This window comes from Scyliorhinus canicula, chromosome 9 (assembly GCF_902713615.1).
Source record: "Scyliorhinus canicula chromosome 9, sScyCan1.1, whole genome shotgun sequence".
NCBI lineage: Eukaryota > Metazoa > Chordata > Chondrichthyes > Carcharhiniformes > Scyliorhinidae > Scyliorhinus > Scyliorhinus canicula.
The window spans coordinates 140,007,310-140,033,235 of NC_052154.1; the positions used below are offsets into that span (position 1 = coordinate 140,007,310).

Sequence of the window (25,926 nt, forward strand, 5' to 3'; positions counted from 1 at the left end):
ATGAGGGGACTTCTTTCCTCTGCGCTGGGCCCCTGTAGGGCTCCGCCTTATTGCCCGGGGGCCGGCGCGGAGAAGAGAACCCCCGTGCATGCACGGAAATACGCCGGCCAGTCTGTGCGTGCATAAACTTGCGCCGGCCCTTTGGCACCGGCTGGAGCTGCAGGGATGACTCTGGAGGCAGCATAGCCAACTAGAAGGTGAGAAATACTCACCTTGGCGCCGGAGTCATTGGCGCCGGATTTCCCGCTGGCCTGGAGACACAGCCCAATTTTCAGAGAATCCCACCCATGGTTTTTAATGCATTTCTCCCCTTTCCTCTTCTGGAAGCTTGGAGACTAAGGCTGGGATTCTCCGACCCCCCACCTGATCGGAGAATCCCCGGGGGGAGGCGTGAACCCCGCCCCGCCACCGGCTGCCCTATTCTCCAGCACCGTTTTTCCGGTGGCAGCAGGATTACCGCCACGCCTGTTGGGGGCCGTTGACAGCGTCCACCCCCCCCCCCAGCAATTCTCCGGGCCCCGATGGGCCGAGCGGCCATCTAGTTTTGGCCAGTCCCGCTGGCGTGAATTACTCACCTCATGCACGGCGGGACCTGGCAGCTAAGTGTGCGGGTGCGGTCCTCGGGGGGGGGGAGGGGGGTGCGGAGGGAGACCCCCACGGTGGCCTGGCCCGCGATCGGGGCCTACTGTTCTGCGGGGGGGGAGGGGGGGGGTTGTCCCGTGGGGGGTGGGGGGGTGGACTTCTTTCCTCCATGCCGGACTCTTGTCGGGCTCCGCCATATTGCCTGGGGGCCGACGCAGAAGAGAACCCTCACACATGCCCGGAAATATGCTGGCCGGTCTGCGCATGCACGGAAATACGCCGGCCGATCCGCACATGCGCGAGATCACACTGGCCGTTCCACGCATGTGCAAATGCGTGCCGGCCCTTCAGCGCCGGCTGGAGTGGCACCAACGCCACCGTTGTCCACCTAGGCCCCGAAAGGTCGGAGAGTTCCTCAATTTCAGAGGCTGTTGACATCGGAGTGGTTGGCGCCGGTTTTTCTGCCGGTGTGGAGAATTAGTCCCCAGAAGGGAGAATCCCGCCCTAAATATGTCACATCCATGTTGGCTAAGATCAACTAACTCATAGGGTTGGGGATGACTGGGAAATGCTCAGTGCCACATCACAATGGCAGTCATGTTGATTTTATGACATGGTTTAAAAGTGAGTGATCCCAAAACATCCAGCATGTTTTACATCTCTCCTGAACTTTTATTTCCTGTGACGTTAGTCACAGAATATGTACGATAGGGAATCAGCAGCCTATCACTTGTTTTGCACTATCTTACAAAGTTAATCATCCTTACTGTGCAGAAAGCCACTCGGTCCATCAGCTCTGCACCAACTCTCCAAAAAAGCACTGTTCAGGTCCAGTGCCTCTTCCTATCCTCATAATCTAACCTACACATCTTGGACACTAAGGGGCAATTTAGCACGCTCAATCCACCTAACCTGCACGCCTTTGGACTGTGGGAGGAAACTGGAGAACCTGGAGGAAGCCCACAGAGACATGGGGAGAATGTGCACTCCACACAGACAGAAATTACCCACGGCCAGAATTGAACCCAGGTCCCTGGCGCCGTGAAGCAACATTGCTAACCATTGTGTCACCGTGCCGCCCCTGGTCTCTGATAGTTCATACCCAAAGATGTGCTGGGAGACTTCTTGGAAGTCCCAATGCAAGGACTCATGTGAATTGCCCAGGAAGTTAAACGTCTAATTGACAATTCCACTGCATCTGGAACCCTCCAAAAAAAACCCTACAACTCCAAAGAGTGTGTTCAGACTTGTTACCAGAATAATTACCCAGGAAATGTTAGACAGGGAAAATACAATGTTAAACTCCTGGATAACCATACAACTAACCCCTCCTCCCCCCAAACACTCATTGAGCTCCCCTAACTCCCCCTTCCTGATCCTCTGACCGCCCCCACAATTCTCCAACATACTCCCAACCCTCTTGACGGCCCACCCTACCTCACCACTCGACCTCACTCTCACATAGTGAAAAGCTATTGAAATGTCCCAACGTTTTTCAGTGTGTTGACAAATGATGAGTTACCAAAATACGACAACTACTGCCATGAAAAGGGGTGTGATTTGGTTTCCCCAATAATCGTGTCCTATCAGAGCGAGAAATGAAGAGCTCTGGCGCGGTGTAAAAATAAATAGGAGCAGTGTTGCAATCGCCATTCCTCAGCAAACTCAGTCCTACATTACTTCCTGATCCATGAGTTATCAAGGATACCCATTATACTCCTCAATTTTGACCAAAAGGATAGCTGACAAGTAGTTACCCTTCACTAATAATGCGGCAGCCTCAGTAAAGCTACAAATACATAATGGAGGACAAAAAGAAGTGGTTAACCTTAGCGCATTGTAGACTGTAACACCAGCAATTCTCTGAACTCAGTGTGGAGCCACCCATATAGAAAAAGTCTTCGCAAGTAATGGCATTTGGCATCGAGAAGTGTTGGAATAATAGAAATTCTTAAACATTTCCTCAAGGGAAATATTCTTATACACCAAGTGCCAACAAGCAGCCTGATTAACAGGAATTTTAGTCCAACAAAAATCCCCCAAAACATTCCTCCCTTCCTGAAACATGACTATAAACCTTCCATACTTTCAGCAGCTGCGACTCAATTGGGGTTGAAGGATTGAATTTAATTAGAAAGCTACATATAAAACACCAAGGTACACAGTAAAGGACGCCAACAGGATCGAGATATTCACCCACATTCCCAATAACTCAGCAAGTAGATGAGTCACACAAAAACTGCTAAGTTGCCAGGTATAATTCCTCTAGTCTCTCATTTGTGCTGAGTCTACTCCAAAATAACCTTAATTGTGGCCTCAGCTTCCTGGAGTAGAAAAGGAAAGTTCAGCCTGAATCCTGACTCCTCATTGCAATGTGTCTGCGTATACGTGTTGGATATGTGACTGGAGTCATCCTTCAAACTCCCCACAGTCAAATGGTTCACCTACACACACACATGAATCATGATCATGTGGCGGAGACACCAGGGTCCATGGACAACCAACAAAAGGTGCTTGCAACTTCAACAGAGAAAATTGAAGAAAATTTTTTTTTTGAAAAGACAAATTCAGAAACAGTAAAACGAGCCAGCTCTCTTTCTCAGTACACCCTCAACCCACCAGAATTCAAACTAGCACCAGCTTCGGCAACAGCTCAGCGCACACATTTCTTGAGGGCAAATAATGCTAAACTGACTGGAATTTTTTGAGGAGGTAACAGAGGGAGAAAGGGTTGATGAGGGTAATGCGATTGATATGGTATACATGCACTTGCAGTTAATAAAGACAACAGGCAGGACTGTTCCCTTCCAGTTGGGGAACACTTCAGCAGTCAAGGACATTCAGCCTCTGATCTCCGGGTCAGCATTCTACAAGGAGGCCTTCAGGAGACGCGACAACGCAAAATTGCTGAGCAAAAACTTATAGCTAAGTTCCGCACGCATGAATGCGGACTCAACCGGGATCTGGGATTCATGTCGCATTACATTCGGCCCCCACCAACAAGCCTGGACTTGCAGAGGCCTACCGACTGAACTGGCTTGGGACAATTCACACCTCTTTAACCTGGAGTTACCTCTCTCTCTGCAACTTTGATGATTTGATTGCCTGCAGGTGCTCGCATTCCGGGGCATCTCTGACTGTGTCTATATAAACATTTCTGGAACAAGCCTTTCCATTCACCTGAAGAAGGAGCCGTGCTCCGAAAGCTCGTGTTTGAAACAAACCTGTTGGACTTTAACCTGGTGTTGTAAGACTTCTTACAATAAAGAAAAGGACATGGCATGACAGGCTTGACAGCAAAGCTAAAGCCTGTGGAATAACAGGGTTAGCAGCAGCATTAATGCAGGACAGCTGCAGCATTAATGCATAGAGGTGTGAAGTGATTTATTTTGGGAGGAGGAACAATATAAAGTAAAATATAAATTCTAAAGTGGGACCCGATGGTGGGTATAAGTGGACAAATCATGGCAAATGGCAGAGTAGGTTAAGAGAGTCTTTAATAAGGCATGAAAACCTAAGTTTAGAAATAGGATAGGAGGCGGGATTCTGTGACCCTGAGGCTAAGTGTTGATGCTGTCGGAAACGCCTTCAGGTTTCCTACAGGGGGTCAGCATGGCACTGGAGCGGTTCACGCCGCTCCAGCTGCTGATGCTGGCGTCAACTGGGCGCCGCAGGGTAAGTCAGCTCCCCATTGCAGAATTGCAATCCACTCCACAAGACAACAGGCAGAGCCGAAGAGAAAATTCATCTCCTAGTCCTATTGTCATGGTTTAATTTAACCTAGTGTTCCAGATTTATCTTTTCTATTTAATTTATATACCTTCTAGTGTGTATAAGACATTAATATAAAATTGAGAAGTCAGTAAACTCAGTCAACAAGCTAACAAGGATGATAGGTGTAGAAAACTTGAAAACAAATGATTGACACACGAAAGTGGTGTTAATTTGAGGTCAGCTGGAAAAGATAGTATAATGGAAGCTTCAATGCATATCTCACCAGTGCTAGTTCTTACCAGGTAAAGGTTGGGGCAATATTGCCTGTCTTAAATTGTAGACTATTACTGAAAAAATTAACAGCATTTGTTCTGAACCGAGTTGATGTTATACCTGGACAGAAAGATCCCAGAATGGAACCCTGGCTCAAAAGACCAAACGTTTACTTTTTAAATAAAATGTGGAGGAACAGAATCACAGGACCACTAATTAGGTTCAAACAACAAGAAAAAACATTTATTAAACATAAAAAATTGGATGAAAATACAATACTCCTCTACCCCCCCTTATCTAAACAAATACACGCAGATTTCAAGATTAATATGGATTACAAAGTACATCTCAAATCTACAATAGTGTAATGAACACAAAACATCCCTTTTAAGCACACAAATACATAATCTGCTCTGAACCCAAGTTAGTGTCTGTGGTTATCTCCTCAGAATCCCCCAGATGACTCCACTCTCAAAAAACACGCTTTAAATTCTTCTCTCATAATAATGCTTTCCCTTGGTGTTTTGCATTCTGAAATCCAGTCCAGGTTTTCCGAATGACACTTTTGAAACAAAGCTTCCCAAACCTTTTTTTTTAATAGCGCGTTAACTGCGAATCCATTCAAGGAGTTCATACCAACCAGTTTAGGGGGCGGGATTCTCTCAGTCTGGGGCTGGGCCACGCCGCCCCGCGATTCTCCGCAGGGCGGCGTATCAGCGCCATTGGCACCGGCGTGTTTGGCGCGGCGCCAGTCGCAGGCCGCTCTACGCGGCCGATCCGCAGATTCTCAGCCCAGGATGGGCCAAGCAGCCGCAGTTAAATGCTGAGTCCCGCCGGCGCCATCCACACCCGGTCGCAGCCGACGGGAACTCTGCGTGCAAGGGTCAGTTGGCGGCCTGTGGGGGGGGCTCCGACCATGGGGGAGGCCTCCAATGCGGCCTGGCCTGCGATCGGGGCCCACCGATCGGCGGGCCGGCCTCTCTGTCCCCCGGCCTCTTTTCCTATGCGCGGCCCCTGTACTCCTGCACCATGCTGCGTCGGGGCCGGCGCATTGAAGGAGGCCCCCGCGCATGTGCGCGTTGACGCCGGCATCACTGCACATGCGCGGATCCCGTGGCGCTCAGTTCGCGCAGGGATCAGCAGCCGGAGCGGTGTGAACTGAATTACTGTCAGAATTACTCCCGACAGTGGCCCATACACGCCATCGTAAAACGCAACGCCGTTTACGATGGCGTGGACACTGTGTCGTGGGATGGGAGAATCCCGCCCAAGATTTCTTGGACTTGACTGCAGTGCAAACTTCTCACATTGATCTAACTCTCAATTCCCCAGACTGTGTTAAAATGACATTGAATATCAGCCTTACCTTTGAAGACTGTGGTCCCATTATAAATCTAGTTACTGGATTGTCTCTTAAACACTTTGTTTACTCTTCCTTGAATTCTTCTGAACAATACCTTGGTGTTTGTTCACTGACCTCCAGACTTGGACAGTCTTTCTGTCCCAATTCCCTCGTTATCAGGACTGTAACATGGTACTTTAAGAAGCTATTTTAATGGACATTCATATGATGAAAATGGCATCCATGTGACCAGCCAACAAGAAGACCACCCCACCATTGGGAGAACTACAATGTGATTTTATGCCGGCGGGTTTCTGACTTTTTGGTTCCAGCTAGAATTTCCGCTCTCGCCAACCACCTAACTGACCACGCGCGAGATGGGAGAATTCCGTGCAGTGTTTTCAAGTGTAGACCTCTGTATGCTGGGAGCACATATCAAATCCTGCTCCCCATGTTCATGGCTATTAACCCTAGCATTTTTACAAAATTATTATTCCTTCACAGGATATAGGCATTGTTGGCAAGGCCAGCCCTAATTGCCCGTCCCTAATTGCCATTGGAGAAGATGATGATGATCTTTCTTCTTAAACACAATTGAGTGATTTGCACTTCAGAGTATTTAAGAATCAACCACATTTGCTTTCATTATGGAGTCACATATTATCCACACAGAGTAAGGATGGCAGATTCCCTTCTCCAAAAAGTACATTAGTAAACCAGATGAGATGGCTTCTATACAACTAAATTTTTCAGTTTCATCCTCACCATTACTGATATTAGTGTTTTTTTATTCCAGCTATATATTATTTTAAAATGTATTTTATTACAAACATGTATCAAAGCAGGTTACAGCAAATAAACACCCCGGGAAATATACTTCTCAGCAATCAACTATACAATCTGTACAGATCTTTCCCAATTTTCACCCTCCCACCCCCACCCCCGCAACAAACAGCCCCTCAAACACGGCCACAAATATCCCCCACCTTTCCTCAAGTCCCCTTGAAAAGCCCCTTAACTCATATTTTATCTTCTCTAATCATAGGAAGTTGGACAGGTCACCCAACCAAGCCGCTACCTCCGGTGGCGATGTCGACCGCCGCTCCAACAAAATTCGCTACCATGCAATCAGAGAGGCGAAGGCTAAGACATCGGCCTGCCTCCTCTCCATGAACTCTCGCTTCTCTGAAACCCCAAATATCGCCACCAAAAGGGGTCCACCTCTTCCTCCACTATCCTGGCTTAGACCGCGAACACTCCGGCCCAGAATCTTCCCAATTAAACATGTGCGCATGATTCGCTGGCCCCCGCCCACACCTCCCACGCTCATCTGCTACCCTTGAAAGAACCCACTCATTCTCACCTGAGTCATATGCACCCTGTGCACCACCTTAAACTGTATCTGGCTCATCCTTGCACAAGGAGGTCCCATTTACCTTTCACAATGCCTCACTCCATACTCCCAAAGTGATCTCCCCTCCCAACTCCGCTTCCCATTTTTCCTTGACCTTCACCACCCGCTCGCCTCGCTGCTCCCCCAGCCACTTGTATATGTCCCCAATTCTTCCCTCCCCTTCCACATCCGGAAGGAGCGGTCGCTCCAGCAGGATGTATCCCGGCAACCTAGGGAACCCCTCCAAACCTTTATTCCAGCTATATTTAATTAATTTAATTTAAATTCTACAGATGTCATGGTGGGATCATTTGGTCTAGGTCTTTGGAAATCCCATCTAGTAACCTCCAAGTTACCTGAATACATGAATCATGTGGAGCTCTTTGATAGGGAACATGGAACTACAACATTTCCTCCACTACTTAAATTGATCTATATTTTTGCTATTAAAGTGAACTTCTCATGTCCATGGTGCTAATGGGTAGGGAGTTCCCACCATTAGGATAAAATGCCCTTTCCCCCTCCTGTTTGAAAACGCAGGAATGAAATTGAAACCACACATCCTGGTCATATATTTCAGCATCCTGGAGATGAGTTTAGCTATAAACCAGCTTGTTTTTGAAGTGGGCGAGCCAAAGGCAGGTGTCCTCTGACTTATCAAGGAAAAATTACCTGGGCCAGTAAATGTACAGAATTGTTTCACCTTTCAAGTTCCCCAAGATGAACAAATTAGAGCAACATGAAAAAACATTAATAAGATCACCAGCTGCTAAATCGTTGCAGTACCCGCATACATCTTTATCTGTATCTCACACAGTAACTGTTGGGTGTTCAGTTCTTTGAGAAACATTTTAAACTGTTAATATTCAAGGACTTACTGGTTTTCCTCGGTTGCCGTGAGGCTTTCAAATACTGGTGTGGATGATGTGCTGCTCGTGAAGGAGCCACTGTCATCCTGATCGTAGCGTTTCTCCTCACGTGCTCGACGGCGTCGCTCGCGGGCTATTTCCTCCTCATCTTCCATGCTCCTCTGTGCAGTCAGCCTATGGGAAAAGAGCAATGCCATCAGTAATGCCCAATTTGATTGATTGATTTATAGTAACTGGCAGAATAACTAGAGGGAAAAAGAGTCTTTGTTTACGCAATGAGGAAATTTACAATGAAAAAGTTTTGTCATTACTGCACTAACTACAAAAAGAATAGTCCATTAAAAAAAAAGAGGGATCCATTTAGAAACATAGAAGCAGGTGGAGGCCATTTGGCCCTTTAAGCCTGCTCTGCCATTCATTACGATCATCAAGTTCAATACCCTGATGCTGCCTTCACTCCCATGTCCCTTGATGCCTTTAGCCCCAAGAACTATGGGCGGGATTCTCCAAACCCCTGCCGGGTCGGAGAATCGCCAGGGGGCGGCGTGAAACCCGCCCCGCCACTCCGACGCTGGCTGCCGAATTCTCTGGTGCTGGATTTTTGGCGGGGGCGGGGATTGCGCCAGTCGGGACCATTGGTAGTGGCCCTCCTAGCGATTCTCTGGTCCCCGATGGGCCGAGCGGGCGCCCGTTTTTGGCCAGTCTCGCTGGCGTGGATTAGACCTTGTCCGTACCGGCGGGTCCTGGCTCTGAGGGCGGTTAGCGGGGTCCTTGGGGGGGGATCCGGCCCCAGGAGGGCCCCCACGGTGGCCTGGCCCGCGATCGGGGCCGACCGATCTGCGGGCGGGCCTGTGCCGTGGGAGCACTCTTTCACTCCGCGCCGACCTGTGTAAAGCTCTGCCATGGTCGGCGCAGAGAAAAAACCCACTGGGCATGCACAGCAAACACGCCAGCGGTTCTGCGCATGCGCCAGAACACGCTGGCGCTCCTGTGCATGCGCCAACTCGCACCAGCCAGCAGAGGCCCTTCGGCACCTTCCAGGCGGCCTGATGCCGGAGTGGTTCACGCCACTCCACGGCGCCGCTACGGCCCGCCTCACCGGATAACGGAGAATCCCAGCCTATATTCCAGATTCACCACTCTCTGGGTGAGGAAATTTCTCCTCACCTCAGTTGTGAAAGCTTTACCCCTTATCCTCAAACTATGACCCCAAGTTCTGGACTCTCCCACCATCAGGAACAATTGGTAACATTCTTTCTGAATCTACCCTGTCTAATCCGGTTAGAATTTTGTAAGTTTCTATGAGATCCCCTCTCACTTTTCTAAACTCCAATGGATAGAATCCTAACCTAGTCTCTCCATCCCAGGAATCAGCCTAGTAAACCTTCGCTGCACTACCTCCACAGCATGACTATCCTTCCTAAGACATGGGCAGCAAAACTGCAAACAACACTCCAGGTGTGGCCTAATCAATGTCATATACAATTGCAGTAAAACATCCCTATTCTATACTCAAATCCTCTCGCTATGAACGCCAACATACCATTTGCTTTCTTTACTGCCTGCTGTACCTGCATGCTTACTTTCAGCGACTAATGGACAAGGACACCAAGCTATTGCTGACTATCCACCTCTTTCAATTTACACCCATTAAAATAATAATGTCTTCCGATATTTGCTAGCGAAGCAGGTAACCTGAATGGGTCCACTCACTCCAAATGTCGCTGAAGCATCTCTGCATCCTCCTCACAGCTCACCCTCCCACCCAACTTTGTATCATCTGCAAATTTGGAGATAATACATTTAGTTCCCTCGTCCAAATCATTAATATATAATGGGAACAGTTGGGGTCCTAGCACAGATCCCTGCGGTACCCCACTAGTCACTGCCTGACAATTAGAAAAAGACCCATTTATTCAAACTTTTGCTTCCTGTCTGCTAACCAGCTTTCTATCCATCGCAAGACACTACCTGTAAGCCCATGCATCTTAACCTATTTTGTGAGAGCTTGGTGAATGCCTTCTGAAATTCTAAATAAACCAAGTCGAGGAGACACAGCCGGAGTGGGAATTTGTAATTTTGTAATTTGGTGCAGTGAGGTAATTCGGTGCAGAGTGGGAGAAGGTACTTTTTCCCGACTGTTTTATTCTCTCTCTTTCTTCTGGCCTGTAACTTTTAATCGGCAGGGAGAGAACCAGAGAGCATCCGAGAACCTGGAAAGGTAAGTGATTTTTATTTATTTTTATTACCGTTTCAAATTGTGTGTTGGGGGGGGGGGTGGACTGAAGTGACATCACAATATAGCTGTGACCTGATTGGCTGGTTGGGAAGCTACACTAAATTTTAAAATTAAGCATTGTTAAACTAATTAAACATAATTACTTATTACTTAATTATAATTTAGAGGGGTATCTAAGCCAGAGATTGGAGAGTACTGTATTCAGCTTTCACATTTATAGTAGAAATCTAGTACTTTTTTTTTAACATTTAAATTTAATTAACTAATTAATTGACGCAATGTCAATTAGAGGGGTGCAGTGCTCTGACTGTGAGATGTGGCAGGTCCGGGGGGTTCCAGCATCCCGAATGGCTTCATCTGCAGAAAGTGCACCCAACTGGAGCTCCTCACAGACTGCATGGTTCAGTTGGAGCAGCAGTTGGATGCACTTAGGAGCATGCAGATGGCAGAAAGCGTCATAGATAGCAGTTATATAAATGTGGTCACACCCAAGGTTCAGGCAGAGAAATGGGTGACCACCAGAAAGGGCAGGCAGTCTGTGCAGGAATCCCCTGTGGTTGTCCCCCTCTCGAACAGGTATACCCCTTTGGATACTGTCGGGGGGGGGATAGCCTATCAGGGGAAAACAGAGCAGCCAGAGCAGTGGCACCACGACTGGCTCTGATATTCAGAAGGGAGGGTCAAAGCGCAGAAGAGCAATAGTTATAGGGGACTCTATAGTCAGGGGCACAGATAGGCCCTTCTGTGGATGTGAAAGAGACTCCAGGATGGTATGTTGCATCCCTGGTGCCAGGGTGTCTCCGAATGGGTAGCGGGCATTCTGAAGTGGGAGGGCAAACAGACAGAGTACATATTGGTACTAATGACATAGGAAGGAAGGGGCATGAGGTCCTGCAGCAGGAGTTCAGGGAGCGAGGCAGAAAGTTAAATGACAGGACCTCTAGGGTTGTAATCTCAGGATTATTCCCTGTGCCACGTGCCAGTGAGGCTAGAAATAGGAAGATAGAGCAGCTAAACACGTGGCTAAACAGCTGGTGTAGGAGGGAGGGTTTCCGTTATCTGGACCACTGGGAGCTCTACCGGGGCAGGTGTGACCTGTATAAGAAGGACGGGTAGCATCTAAACTGGAGAGGCATAAATATCCTGGCCGCGAGGTTTGCTAGTGACACACGGGAGGGTTTAAACTAGTATGGCAGGGGGTGGGCACTGGAGCAATAGGTCAGAAGGTGAAAGCATTGACGGACAACTAGGGAATAGGGCCAGTATGGCTTTGAGGCAGAGCAGACAGGGAGATGTTGCTGAATACAGCGGGTCTGGTGGCCTGAAGTGCATATGTTTTAATGCAAGAAGGCAGATGAACTTGGAGCTTGGATTAGTACTTGGAACTATGATGTTGTTGCCATTACAGAGACCTGGTTGAGGGAAGGACAGGATTGGCAGCTAAACGTTCCAGGATTTAGATGTTTCAGGCGGGATAGAGGGGGATGTAAAAGCGGTGACGGTGTTGCACTACTGGTTGGGAAGAATATTACAGCTGTACTACGGGAGGACACCTCAGAGAGCAGTAAAGCTGTATGGGTAGAGATCAGGAATAAGAAGGGTGCAGTGACAATGTTGGGGGTTTACTGCAGGCCTCCCAACAGCCAGCGGGAGATAGAGGAGCAGATAGGTAGACAGATTTTGGAAAAGAGTAAAAACAACAGGGTTGTTGTGATGGGAGACTTCAACTTCCCCAATATTGACTGGGACTCACGGCTTAGACGGGGCAGAGTTTGTAAGGAGCATCCTGGAGGGCTTCTTAAAACAATATGTAGACAGTCCAACTAGGGAAGGGGCTGTATTGGACCTGATATTGGGGAATGAGCCCAGCCAGGTGGTAGACATTTCAGTAGGGGAGCATTTCGGGAACAGTGACCACAATTCAGTAAGTTTTAAAGTGCTGGTGGACACCTCAGTGGTCCTGGGGTGAATGTGCTAAATTGGGGGAAGGCTAATTATAACAATATTAGGTGGGAACTGAAGAACCTAGATTGAGGGCAGATGTTTGAGGGTAAATCAACATCTGACATGTGGGAGGCTTTCAAGTGCCAGTTGAAAGGAATTCAGGCCCGGCATGTTCCTGTGAGGAAGAAGGATAAATACGGCAAATTTTAGGAACCTTGGATAACGAGAGATATTGTCGGCCTCGTCAAAAAGAAAAAGGAATTTGTCAGGGCTAGAAGGCTGGGAACAGACGAAGCCTGTGTGGAATATAAGGAAAGTAGGAAGGAACTTAAGCAAGGAGTCAGGAGAGCTAGAAGGGGTCACAAAAAGTCATTGGCAAATAGGGTTAAGGAAAATCCCAAGGCTTTTTCCACATACATAAAAAGCAAGAGGGTAGCCAGGGAAAGGGTTGGCCCACTGAAGGATAGGCAAGGGAATCTATGTGTGGAGCCAGAGGAAATGGGTGAGGTACTAAGTGAACACTTTGCATCAGTATTCACCAAAGAGAAGGAATTGGTGGATGTTGAGTCTGGAGAAGGATGTGCAGATAGCCTGGGCCACATTGAGATCCAAAAAGACGAGGTGTTGGGCATCTTGAAATATTACGGTAGATAAGTCCCTAGGGCCTGATGGGATCTACCCCAGAATACTGAAGGAGGCTAGAGAGGAAATTGCTGAGGCCTTTACAAAAATCTTTGGATCCTCACTGTCTTCAGGTGATGTCCCGGAGGACTGGAGAATAGCCAATGTTGTTCCTTTGTTTAAGAAGGGTAGCAAGGATAATCCAGGGGACTACAGGCCGGTGAGCTTTACGTCAGTGGTAGGGAAATTACTGGTGAGAATTCTTCGAGACAGGATCTACACCCATTTGGAAGCAAATGGACATATTAGTGAGAGGCAGCATTGTTTTGTGAAGGGGGGGGTCGTGTCTCACTAACTTGATAGAGTTTTTCAAAGAGGTCGCAAAGATGATTTATGCAGGTAGGGCAGTGGATGTTGTCTATATGGACTTCAGTAAGGCTTTTGACAAGGTCCCTCATGGTAGACTGGTACAAAAGGTGAGGTCACACGGGATCAGGGGTGAGCTGGCAAGGTGGATACAGAACTGGCTAGGTCATAGAAGGCAGAGAGTAGCAATGGAAGGGTGCTTTTCTAATTAGAGGGCTGGGATCGGTGCTGGGACCTTTGCTGTTCGTAGTATATATAAATGATTTGGAGGAAAATGTAACTGGTCTGATTAGTAAGTTTGCAGATGACACAAAGGTTGATGGAATTGCGGATAGCGATGAGGACTGTCAGAGGATACAGCAGGATTTAGATCGTTTGGAGACTTGGGCGGAGAGATGGCAGATGGGAGTTTAATCCGGACAAATGTGAGGTAATGCAGTTTGGAAGTTCTAATGCAGGTAGGGAATATACAGTGAATGATAGAACTCTAAAGAGTATTGAAAGTCAGAGAGATCTAGGTGTACAGGTCCACAGGTCACTGAAAGGGGCAACACAGGTGGAGAAGGTAGTCAAGAAGGCATGCTTGCCTTCATTGGCCGGGGCATTGTGCATAAGAATTGACAAGTCATGTTGCAGCTGTATAGAACTTTAGTTAGGCCACACTTGGAGTATAGTGTTCAATTCTGGTCGCCACACTACCAGAAGGATGTGGAGGATTTAGAGAGGGTGCAGAAGAGATTTACCAGGATGTTGCCTGGTATGGAGGGCATTAGCTTTGAGGAGCGGATGACTAAACGCGGTTTGTTCTCACTGGAACGACGGAGGTTGAGGGGCCACCTGATAGAGGTCTACAAAATTATGAGGGGCATAGACAGAGTGGATCGTCAGAGGCTTTTCCCCAGGGTAGAGGGGTCAATTACTAGGGGGCATAGGTTTAAGGTGCGAGGGGCAAGGTTTAGAGTAGATGTACAAGGCAAGTTTTTTTTACACAGAGGGTAGTGGGTGCCTGGAACTCGCTGCTGGAGGAGGTGGTGGAAGCAGGGACAATAGTGACATTTAAGGGGCATCTTGATAAATACATGAATAGGATGGGAATAGAGGGATACGGACCCAGGAAGTGTAGAAGATTGTAGTTTAGTCGGGCAGCATGGTCGGCACGGGCTTGGAAGCCGAAGGGCCTGTTCCTGTACTGTACTTTTCTTTGTATATCTACCGGTCCTCTCTGGTCAACTCTGCTAGTTACATCTTTTCGTAAATTTGTCAAGCATGATTTTCCTTTAGTTAAGCCATGCTGAATTTGCTCGATTACACCACTGCTTTCGAAATGCTGTGCTATGAAATCCTTGATCATGGATTGACCAACTTCCCTACTACAGACGTTAAGCTCACTGGTCTATAGTTCCTTGTTTTCTCTCTACCTCCCTTTTTGATCAGCGGGGTTACATTTGCTACCCTCCCAATCTGTAGGATTCTTGCTCTTCTATTATTTGTTTGTAACAACACCCCCCACCCGCCCCAAATCAAAATGGGTTTCAAATGCACTACATATAATTGTCAAACTCTCTCCGTATGCTAGTAAAAAAAAAAGTGTGATCAAACTGTTCCACTTGTCCAGTGGGCTCTCATTCATTGCACTACTGCTCATGGCAGTGGTTTCCTGTCCTTCCCTCTCAGTTCTCCCTTGCCACAATTCTTCAGTTTGGCACTTTTCTCAATGTTCTTACTGTAATTTTGGCAGTGGATCAGAAGAAACCTATAGAAACAGTGCAAGTAGCTGCTTACACGATTGCTGCAATGTGTTCACCAGTCTTTCACCAAAGAGGTAGAATTGTCACGACATCCTGGGCTAGTGGGCTAGTCAATTCCAGCCCCACTTGATCTAGAGTTATAACACTAGTGAAATTTGATCTTATTTTTCCTTGGCTGAGCCCAATAAACTGCAGTCACCAGGTTTGTCATTTTAACACAAGTAACCTTTTATTATGGACAGTATTATAATGAAACTGACAGAAAAATGTAACTGACTATCTATACTCCTTTCCCAACCCCCTCCTTTCTAACTACCCCCACTCTCTGCACACACATAGACAAAAAACAGACGAGAAAGGATGGTTGAGAGGGAAAGAAACTATTAATGAAAGTTAGAGGATCTTTGGTGCACTAGGACAGCTTCCAGTTAATTTCTTTCTGGGGTTCAAACTTTTATTTTGGTACTTCTTCCTTCTAGGTTTGAAATGGTTTTCTCTGGCAAAGTTGGCTATTTTCTCTGTCGATTCAGGACATTTCAAGTTTACAGCAAATATATGCCAGGTACAAATTGGTTTTAGCACAATAAAGCAATTCTTTTACTTCAGCAGCGAGAGGGAGACAGTCTCTTTTCCTTCCAAAAGGGTCTAAACATTTCTACCAAGCTCTCTCAGAAAGCATCACGCAGGAACCAATAACTGATTGTTACCAAGCAGAAAACTGTCCCTGGCCAACCCACAGGTTGCCAGCCAACCAACTGACCCAGTGAACCAACTTTCCTCCAAAGCTGGTTCCCAAGATCCACTTTGCTCCGTCGAGTCTGTTTGCTCCTCTCCAAATCACACAACCAAGGAACAAAAGTCCTGAAAAGCAGGCTGCTTCAGCTCAAGACATCTGCTTAAAAAAGGTACATTCCGATTATGGGACCACAGACAATAAGAAGAAAAAAGTAAATGGGAACAACGGAAATAAACAGGAAGGATTCTTACAGAGTACACAGAGATTCCACACCCAGATGCACTTCAGAAAGAGATATTTAAAATGACTTCTTCTGTTGCACTGAAATTGCTTTTGCTTTTTTTTGATTGAACAAAGTGAAGCAGCAGTAGGTCAGTCAAGCCCGCACCATTGCTAACAGACATGTGTATTTTGGGTTAAAGAAAAAAAAACTCAGTATACTTAAGTATGACAAATAATGGGTGCAATCTAACACAAAACAAATCAGTTTTGGGCAGGATTAGGGTCGTTCATGGTGCTACATTAGCCCACTATCGAAATGCACTCGGGCCTCAACGGGGAATGCCCCACCGAGACCGCACTCAAGTCGCACCTAATGCACAGAGTAGCTCTGCTCGAGAGATCGGGGCATCATCTAAAAATGGGAACCCGATCTCTTGAACCTTGACGCGACCTCCGGATCACGCACACCCCTGCCCCCTGCTCCCAACATCCCAGCTCACCTGTTTGGGGTGTCCTTGGGCACTCCACATCATATGCGCAAGGCACCCCCAGGCCTGATCCCCAGCATGGGCAAAATGCCACTTGGACCCCTTGCCGTTGCCATCCTGGCACACTGGAACTTCCCAGAATGCACTCCAGGTTGGCATTGTCAAGGGGCCCAGATGGCAGTGCCAGGGTGCCACCCTGCCCAGAGGCCGACCACTCAGGAGCCTCTGATCGCCTGGGAGAACCCCAACTGCCGTTCTGTCTGGTCCCGTTTGTGGGGACCACTGCCAAATAGCGCCCGGCTGGGATTTCCTCGGCAAGGCCAGCAGATCCCAGAAGCCTGTTGAATCTGGCATCACTCAGTGAACTTACGCGAGGCATAACAACTGCTGGGAGGCCGGAAGAGACCTCTCCTGGGATCTACCGGCCACGTCCTGTCCGCGGGATGCGGCTGTGATATGGTACCCAATGTCTATCATTGGGGTATTAGGAGTGACTGAATCTAAACAAGACCAGCAATCTGGCACACGTGGTCATCAACGTGTGTTCAAAGACTTTGCTGTTCATTATTTAACTAAAGTGTCTTCATTTTTGCCAAGCAGATTCTCAGAAGCAGGATGGTTCCTCCAAGGATTTTATGCTTTTGATATATCAGTTAGCCACATGCTTTGACCAAGCCACAGCAAATGTAAAGGCAGAAAGAAGAACAAAAAATATTCCACTTAAACAATACCATTCATGGCCAAAGGGCACACCAAAGTACTTTGGAATCTTCTAGAGGGAAAATAGGGCCTCCACTTAATGCCTCATCTGAATGATGGTGCCTCCAACAGTGGAGTCCTCCTTCAGAACTGCACTGGAGAGTCAAGTTAGTGTGCTCAAGTTCTGGAGCAGGACGTGAACTTAGAACCTTCTGACTTAAAGACAAGAAAGTTACCCACTGAGCCATGGCTGTCCGACTAGTGCAAACAAAATACGACAGGAAGGTAAGAAAGATTTACAATTACATATATCCATTATGAGCTCAGGACATCTCAAAATGCTCATAGAAAATTAATTAATTTGTGCTTAGGCACTATTGTTTTGGAAGCAAATATGGCAGGCAATTGTGCACAGCAGGACTCCACATAAAGTCATGAGATTGTGCATTTCTGGGTCAGGATTCTCCTCTATCCGGCGGGGCGGGGGGGTCCCAGCGGGATGGAGTGGCGTGAACCACTCCAGCATCGGGCCGCCCCAAAGGTGCAGACGTCTCCGCACCTTTAGGGGCCAAGCCCTAACATTGAGGAGCTAGGCCTGCGCCAGAGTGGTTGGCGCCCCGCCAGCCGGCGGGAACGGCCTTTGGCGCCACGCCAGCCGGGGCCAAAGGGACTTCGCCAGCCGGCGGAAGTCCGCGCATGCCCTGGAGCGTGCATGCGGGTGGACCCCGATCGCCGGCCAGGGCACCGTGGGGGCACCCCCCCGGGGCCAGATCGCCCCGCACCCCCCCCCCCCCCCAGGACCCCGAAGCCCGCCCGCACTGCCTGGTCCCACCGGTAAGGTAGGTGGTTTGATCCACGCCGGCGGGACCGGCATGACAGCGGCGGGACTTCGGCCCATCGCCGGGAGGGGCCCGCCGACCAGCGCGGCGCGATTCCCGCCCCCGCCAAATCTCTGGTGCCGGACACTTTGGGAGACTGCGGGAGTGGGATTGACGCCGACCCCCGGCGATTCTCCAACCTGGCGGGGGGTCGGAGAATCCCGCCCGCGATGTCAGTATTCATGACTGGAATATATCATTGGATAAAAACTTACAACTATTAACGTCCAATTTGAATATATCCTGCCAAATAGGAGCAGACATTTTCAAAGCTGCAAAATTCTGAAATAGCATGGGTTCCAGGGAACTGATGGAATGGCTCCCTACCTAACCTCCTAAGCCCAACCACCTCACTATCACAAGAGCAAAATACTGTGGACGCTGGAACACCCGAGCAGATCTGACGGAACCGATTTCAATGTTAGTGATCCGAAACATTGGACCGAATCTAGTTGTAGCAATGTTTATCCTGCCGACAGGTTGAAAGACCAGTGGGAGCCCCACAGTGCCTTTTCACAGGGAGGTCTGACATTATACCAGGCTAATTGGACAATTCCCGGGATCAGATGTATCATAGAACAGTCCAAAAGTATCCACTTTCCACCAGGACCAATGAATGAATCAGTGTCAGTAATTTTGCCACATCTTTTTCTTTCCTTTACCCAACCCTACATCAAGAGTCCAATGTGGCACCAGTGCTGCCACCTTGGTTGTGATCAATTAATTCCTTTTACACCAGTGATCAAACATGGCACCCTCCTGATCTATATGGTGCAACCCATATCAGGCAGTAAATTTACCTTAGGGGCATAATACACAAATTTGACACATTGCTGTACGTGACACAAATCCTGACAGATCAACACAATCTTACATGTTGAAAAACAGTTTGCATGTGGTGGAGCCCGAATACTGTGACTTAGCAAAATGCAAGCTCCAACTGTGGTTCAGTTGGTAGCTATAGGTCCAAATCACACTTCAGAGAGAATCTAGGCTGATAATCCAGTGCGATCTTCCAAATGTGACAAATAGGGACCAGTCTGCCCTCCCAGGTGGACGTGAAAGATCCCACAGTACTATTTTACAACAGAGGATTCCTCAAAGGTATCTCAATCAAAAATCACTGAAATAGATATGCAAGTCATGTTGCAGCTGTGCAGGAACTTAGTTAGGCCTCATTTGGACTATTGCATTCAATTCTGGTCGCCACACAACCATAAGGATGTGGATGCTTTGGAGAGGGTACAGCAGCGCTTTACTAGGATGTTGCCTAGTATGGAGGTCATTAGCTATGAAGAGAGGTTAGATGAACTCGGTCTGTTCTCACTGGAACGACGGAGGTTGAGAGGCGACCTGATAGAGATCTACAAGATTATGAGTGGCATGGATAGAGTGGATAGTCAGGTGCTCTTTCCTAAGGTAGGAGAGTCACGTACTAGGGGACATAAGTTTAAAAGTGCATGGGGAAAAGTTTAGAACTGATGTGTGAGCCAAGTTTTTATACACAGAGGGTGGTAAATATATGGAACGTGCTGCCTGGGGAGATAATGAGAGCAGGTACGATAGTGGCATTTAAGGGGCATCTAGACAAATATATGAATGGGGTGGGAATGGAAGGATACAGACTCAGTAAGTGCATACGGTTTAAGTTTGGGCAGGTACCATGGTGGGCGCAGGCTTGGAGGGCGGAAGGGCCTGTTCCTGTGCTGTATTGTTCTTTTTTCTTTTATGTCTGGTCAATACCACTTTGTCTGTGAAAGCTTGCTGCTGCTGTGTTTTTCTACATTATAATACTTAAAATACTCCATTGGTTGTAAATCAGTGGACCATCCTGAGGCTGTGAAAGGTGTTACATACAATCCAAGTCTTCTCCTTGACTATTCCTTTAAAAGAATTGAAACAAATTGTAACACCACATGGTGGTGGTGGGCGGGGGCCTTTCTTGGAAGCCCCCGACTGAGCTCACTCTGCCCCAGCACTCATTGGCTCAGCAGGAAAATGTATTGTGCCAATCAGAGCAATTTCATGGACTCACAGAATTTACAGTGTAGAAGGCGACCATCTGACCCATCGAGTCTGCACCGGCCCCTGGAACGAGCACCCCATTTAGGCCCACACTTCCACCCTATATCCATAACCCAGTAACCCCACCCAACCATTTTGGACACCAAGGGCAATTTAGCATGTCCAATCCACCTAACCTGCACATCTTTGGACTGTGGGAGGAAACCGGAGCACCCGGAGGAAACCCATGCAGACATGGGGAGAACGTGCAGATTCCGCACAGACAATGACCCAAGCTGGGAATCGAACCTGGGACCATGGAGCTGTGAAGCAACTGTGCTACCGTGCCACCCATTGATTAAGCAATGAGAGAGGATAATTAATTTACAGCTCGCCACTATGGTGCAGTGGGAAGGCGCACCGAATTGGAGCAGGAAACTCAAAGTCTGTCCTGATTCAGTTGACCTCAGCCAAGAAGATCAAGGATGTTAACAACATGCTAGAACCAAGAAAAACTCAGTATACCCGCTGCTTGTAGATAAATGTTAGGGGAAGACGCATTCAGGCACATTTGTCAATGCCCCAGTTGAAGAGGAACTTGTTACTATTCACTATGTATGTGCTCACATTAAAAATGTCTGCTTTGGTACTGCACTGGATGGCAGCTGGAATCATTGGGGCTGGTTTAGCACAGTGGGCTAAACAGCTGGCTGGTAATGCAGAATAAGGCCAGCAGGCCAGGTTCATAGAACATAGAACATAGAACAGTACAGCACAGAACAGGCCCTTCGGCCCTCAATGTTGTGCCGAGCCATGATCACCCTACTCAAACCCACGTATCCACCCTATACCTGTAACCCAACAATTCCCGTACTGGCCTCCCCGAACAGGCGCTGGAATGTGGCGACTCGGGGCTTTTCACAGTAACTTCAATTAAGCCTACTTGTGACGATAAGCGATTATTATTATTATATCCCACAAAAATTCAGGTGGGGATGGAAGAAATTTGGAAGAATAGATTGGAATAAGGTTACGTACAAAATAGTAAACTGTCTCATCAGGTGTATTCCCATATTGCCACTCGGGAGTGGGGGGCGGTGTTTCAAGGTAAGTGTTTAGCCTCTCAATTGCAGTCATTGCTGAACAAACAGTTGCACAACATATAGTAAACCTTCTGAACTGTTTTGTGTCCTGAAGGTGACAAGTGTAAAATAGTTTTGTTTCACAGCCACAGGCACCTCGTGGGCAATGTAATGGATTTCTTCTTGTTCATGCTCTCTTCTCACTTTTGTGCACACTGAATGGAATTTCACGCCTGGGTACTGATTCTGTGAATGTGCACAGGGGGACAGATGCCTTTGGTATAACGTAATTGAATTTCTAAAAAAAAAGAGCAGTCATCCAGCAAACAGTCATCACATCATAGCAACTGGGCTCCTGCTGTAGTAAATGTTTTTACCTATTCTTCATGTTTTTATTTCTCTCCTCCACCTGCCCTGCCACCCCCCCCCCCCCCCCACCCCCCTCCCCTTCCTCTTGGAATCTCAATGAGATTGGGGCTGCAAAGATAGGAGAAGATTTCCTTGCAATGCTGAACATTTGTTTTAAATTCAGCCTATTTTTCATTGCAAGGTGACACTTCACCTTCTCCGTGATGTCTGGGCACTCATCTACATTTTGATTTTAAATTTTGTTTCATTTCTGTGACCACACCCAATTTGGATAAGTATAGAAGTGATAACCCTTCATTCAATCCCCACGCTGCAGTAAATAGTTTAATCTCCATTAATAGATGACTATAATTGGCCTCAATGAGCTGGATTACAGAACAGAAAATTGACAGGGGGTCCTATCCCTCAGCGATCTCCATGGACACTTGGATTTGAGCATTGTGCACGCCAGGTTAAGAGTCTTGGTTTGATGCACTGTATGCTTGAATAAGCCGACACTTATAGGCTCTGCATAAGAAGTTGAAGTGAGGGACTTCACAAATACATTGAACCGGAGGCAAGGGCAACAGTACTTGTGAGTCTGCACTCGAGCGAGAAGTTAACAGCTCAAAGAATAAGGAAGGAAAGACGTGAAGGAAGAAACGTTTATTTTATGCCAAACCTAGGCACATTAGCAAAGGTGAAATGCAAATCAGTAACTGTTATTTGCAGGAACAAACCACTACACTCATCAAAAAAAGAAAGCAACTGGAAAATGGTCAACTTTAAAGTGCTATAAGCAATTGGTGGTGAAGAAGATCCCCCCCCACCCCGCTGGATGAAGTGACAGACAAGCAGGTAGTGTCTCCTGCATTCCACCATTGTTCCGTAACAAGCGGGACGTTCAATCTACTTTGACCAGTCAAATTAATTTCTTGTTCCTAAACCTCCGTTGGTAGCAGAAATCACAATAAGAGTGTGTTATTAATACCAAAGAGGACAAAATTAAATCTTCCAGCTTTAAGCAAGAAATAGCCAACGGCATTTAATTTAGTCATATGAAGAGTGGAATGACCTTCCGCAAGCAAGTAAAATCTGCTCCATCGTAGAATTTATCCAATTCGAAACCAATTCTAAAAGGGAATGTTGTGCAAGGTTCCCCGGCCCTTTCAATGTAATTCAAGCAAATTGCCAGGAAACAACCAATTCTATTTCCGTCACCTTCCTGAGAATGACATTTGAAATGGTGTCAACATTCAGAACACTGTATTGTTCAAAATTTATCTGTACAACCCTTTATTAAAAAAGTAATCCCAGCCACATCGTCAGTTATTTTTATAAGGCCCTAATTTTGAAAACAATAATCACTTTAGATAGGAATTAGGTCACATATGCCATGGTCAAAACATTTGGCAACATTTGTTGATGATTCTCAAAGTACTGATTCATTGTGGAATTTCCTGACAGCTGGCGAATTAGTAAAGCCAATAAAATTTAGCTCCTCGTTGTCACAAAGCTCTCAAAGACTTTGCACCTTCGCAACCAACCCTATGTAATGGTCATGCTCTGTATTTCTACACAAAAAATCAGCTTCAACTGCGGCCAATTTGAAGGAAGTTACCCTGCACGCTTACACGGAGGTGATAACTGGCCATTTCCTTCTTGTTTATCCACTGTCAAGGTCGTGGATCTGCAACACTAAAAAAGATGTGATGTCATTATTAGACTACCATATTTATAGCAGTATAAGACCCACAGAAATTAATATTGCATCAATATGTGAATTCATTAGGATGTGGATAGATTAACAATTCTGAGGGGGTGGATGTATTGCAGAGTTGCGAGTTAGTGTCAGCAGATCTTGAGCTAAACTCCAACACTGTACTAAACATGCAAATCCAATCAATCAAATAGAAAATAATATAGATGCCAGTGCTTTATTTACTGTTTGATATCAGGATGTGGATGGCACTGGTCCATTCATAACCTATTCCTATTTGTCCTAAAAAGGGCGCAGGAATAACGTGTGTGTGTGTGTGGCTGTGTGACTACTTCAGGGGGGCAGCAAGCACCAATTACTTACTTAAAGGCAGAGCAATAGGTTCCATGTGAAGTGGTTAATGAACCAGCTGGTTTGTTTTCAACAGTCGGTTTTGCTTTTAATGCCCAGCTGCATTATTTATGTTCATTTTTCTCCCCCCCCCCCCCCCCCCCAAATGATCCATAACTAAGGGATATGGTTTAAGAATAAGGGATCTCCCTTTAAGACAGCAATGAGGAGAAATTCCCCCCTCCCCATCTCGCAGAGGGATGTTTATTCAAGGCCGAGTTAGGTAGATTCTTGATAGTCAAGGGTTATGGAGGATAGGAAAGTGGGAGCTGGAAGTCCTACCGGATCAACCACAATCAATGGCGCAGCAGGCGCGAAAAGGTCAATCAGCCTGCTCCTAAGGCCCCGTGTAATTTAGCTTCATAAATTGCAACGGTGGAATTGAATTTGCAACCCTTCTACTGTTTTAATAGACTAACATACCAAGATTTTCTTAAATACATTTTCTAAATAAACCTGGCAGCAGCAGTGAGAAAATGGCAGGTCCCAAGGGATGAGGAGAGGCAAAGCTCACCAAGGAATGGCATGGCATGACCATAATGCATTCCTGCCCTACCACTGGGTATTCTTCTCAAATATTTTCTTCTTCAAATACCGTAAATGAAAGCAAAAAAATAATTTGAAAGAAGGTACCATTTTTTCCTTGCGGGGATGGAGAGAATTATGTGCTCAAATGTAACCACAGCAGATGTCATTATTTACTCCATTGAACTCAAAAAGATTTAATTAGAAAGATTGGTGGCCAACCAGTTAAAGAAAAAAGGGAAGGGAGAGGAGGTATGATTGATGACTAATGTTAAACCCATGTGTGGGGGACAGGGCCATGTTAATAAGAGAGCTCGCGATCACAATGCTTGAAATTGTAGGAATAGAACAGTACTAATGAATTTCATAGGAGCACAATTTCACCAGAATTTCAACTAATCCATCTGCAATTCATTAGATTTTAAATATATAACGGGGGCGATTCTCCAATATGGAGCCCAAGTGTTCACGCTGTCGTGAACGCCATCGCGTTTCACGACGGCATGAACCAGGCCCGAGTACGACCAATTCTGGCACCCACAGGATTCACGTTGCTCCACCTCCTTTTGCGGCGCCAACCCATGCATGCGCAGATGGGCCGCGCCAACCTGCGCATGCGCGGGGTACTTCTTTAGCGAGCCGGCCCCGACTCAACATGGAGTCGGTGTTCAGGGGCCGGCTGCGCCAGAGAGTAGGCCCGGGGGGGGGGGGGGCAGGGGAGGGAGGCTGGCCCGCCGATTGGTGGGCTCCGATCACAGGCCAGACCCCATTGGAGGCCACTGCCCCCCCCCGGTGAAGGAGCACCCCCCGCCCCACAGGCCGCCCCCCCCCCCCAACCGTTTGCGCAGAGTTCTCGCCGGCACCGACCAGGGGTGAACGGCACCAGTGGGGCTTTTGTCGTATCGGCGCAGCCGCTCGGCCCATCCGGGCTGGAGAATCGGCGGCCCCGCCGATTCCAGCAGCGTGCCAAACGCGCCGGCGCAAATGGCGCCGATTCTCCGCACCGCGGAGAATTGCGTGCCAGCGTCGGGGCGTCATGCCACAGTTGTGCCAATTCTCCGGCCTGGCACAGGGCTCGGAGAATCGCCCCCAACGCCTCTGCCCTCCACAACACTCTGCTTTTTGGCAGAACTTTTATTCTTTGTTAATCACAGAAATCCAGCTGAGGATACATAACCAAAGAGAAAATGCTGGAAAATCTCAGCAGGTCTGGCAGCATCTGGAGGGAGAGAAAAGAACTAACGTTTCAAGTCCAGATGACCCTTTGTCAAATTTACATAACGTGCAGATTCTGAATCTGCAGTTGAGAGACTTGGGGCAGAGTTTTTGTTGCGGACATCAGGGGCTGGATTCTCCACACCCAGACACTGGGGCGGGATTCTCCCCTACCCGGCGTGACGGAGGGTGCCGGCGTAGGGGAGTGGCGCCAACCACTCAGGGGTCGCGCCTCCTCCAAAGGTGGGGAATTCTCCCCACCTTTGGGGGCCAGCCCCGCGCCGGAGCAGTTTGCACCGGTAGACTGGCGCAAACACCCGGCGCAGTCGGAAGCGGGGCTGGCCGAAAGGCTTTCGGCGGTCGGCGCATGCGCCGGCAGTGACGTCAGCGGCAGCTGGCCGCTGACCTCACTGCCGGCGCATGCGCGATGCGGGGTTCTCCTCCGCGTCCGCCATGGCGGAGGCCGTGGCGGCGCGGAAGGAGAAAGAGTGCCCCCACGGCACTGCCCCGCGGGGGGCCCCGATCGCG

At 47.7% G+C, this 25,926-nt stretch overlaps 1 protein-coding gene across 3 annotated transcripts in view; it reads right to left on the reverse strand.

Moving 5' to 3' along the window:
- Nucleotides 1-25,926, reverse strand: part of lsp1a (lymphocyte specific protein 1 a) — a 451,893-nt gene that overhangs the window by 146,722 nt on the left and 279,245 nt on the right. For all 3 annotated transcript variants that reach the window (XM_038807720.1, XM_038807718.1, XM_038807719.1), the window contains exon 2: nt 8,183-8,347. In XM_038807720.1, the coding sequence (XP_038663648.1) occupies nt 8,183-8,347 (165 nt within the window). The remainder of the gene's footprint in view (nt 1-8,182; nt 8,348-25,926) is intronic.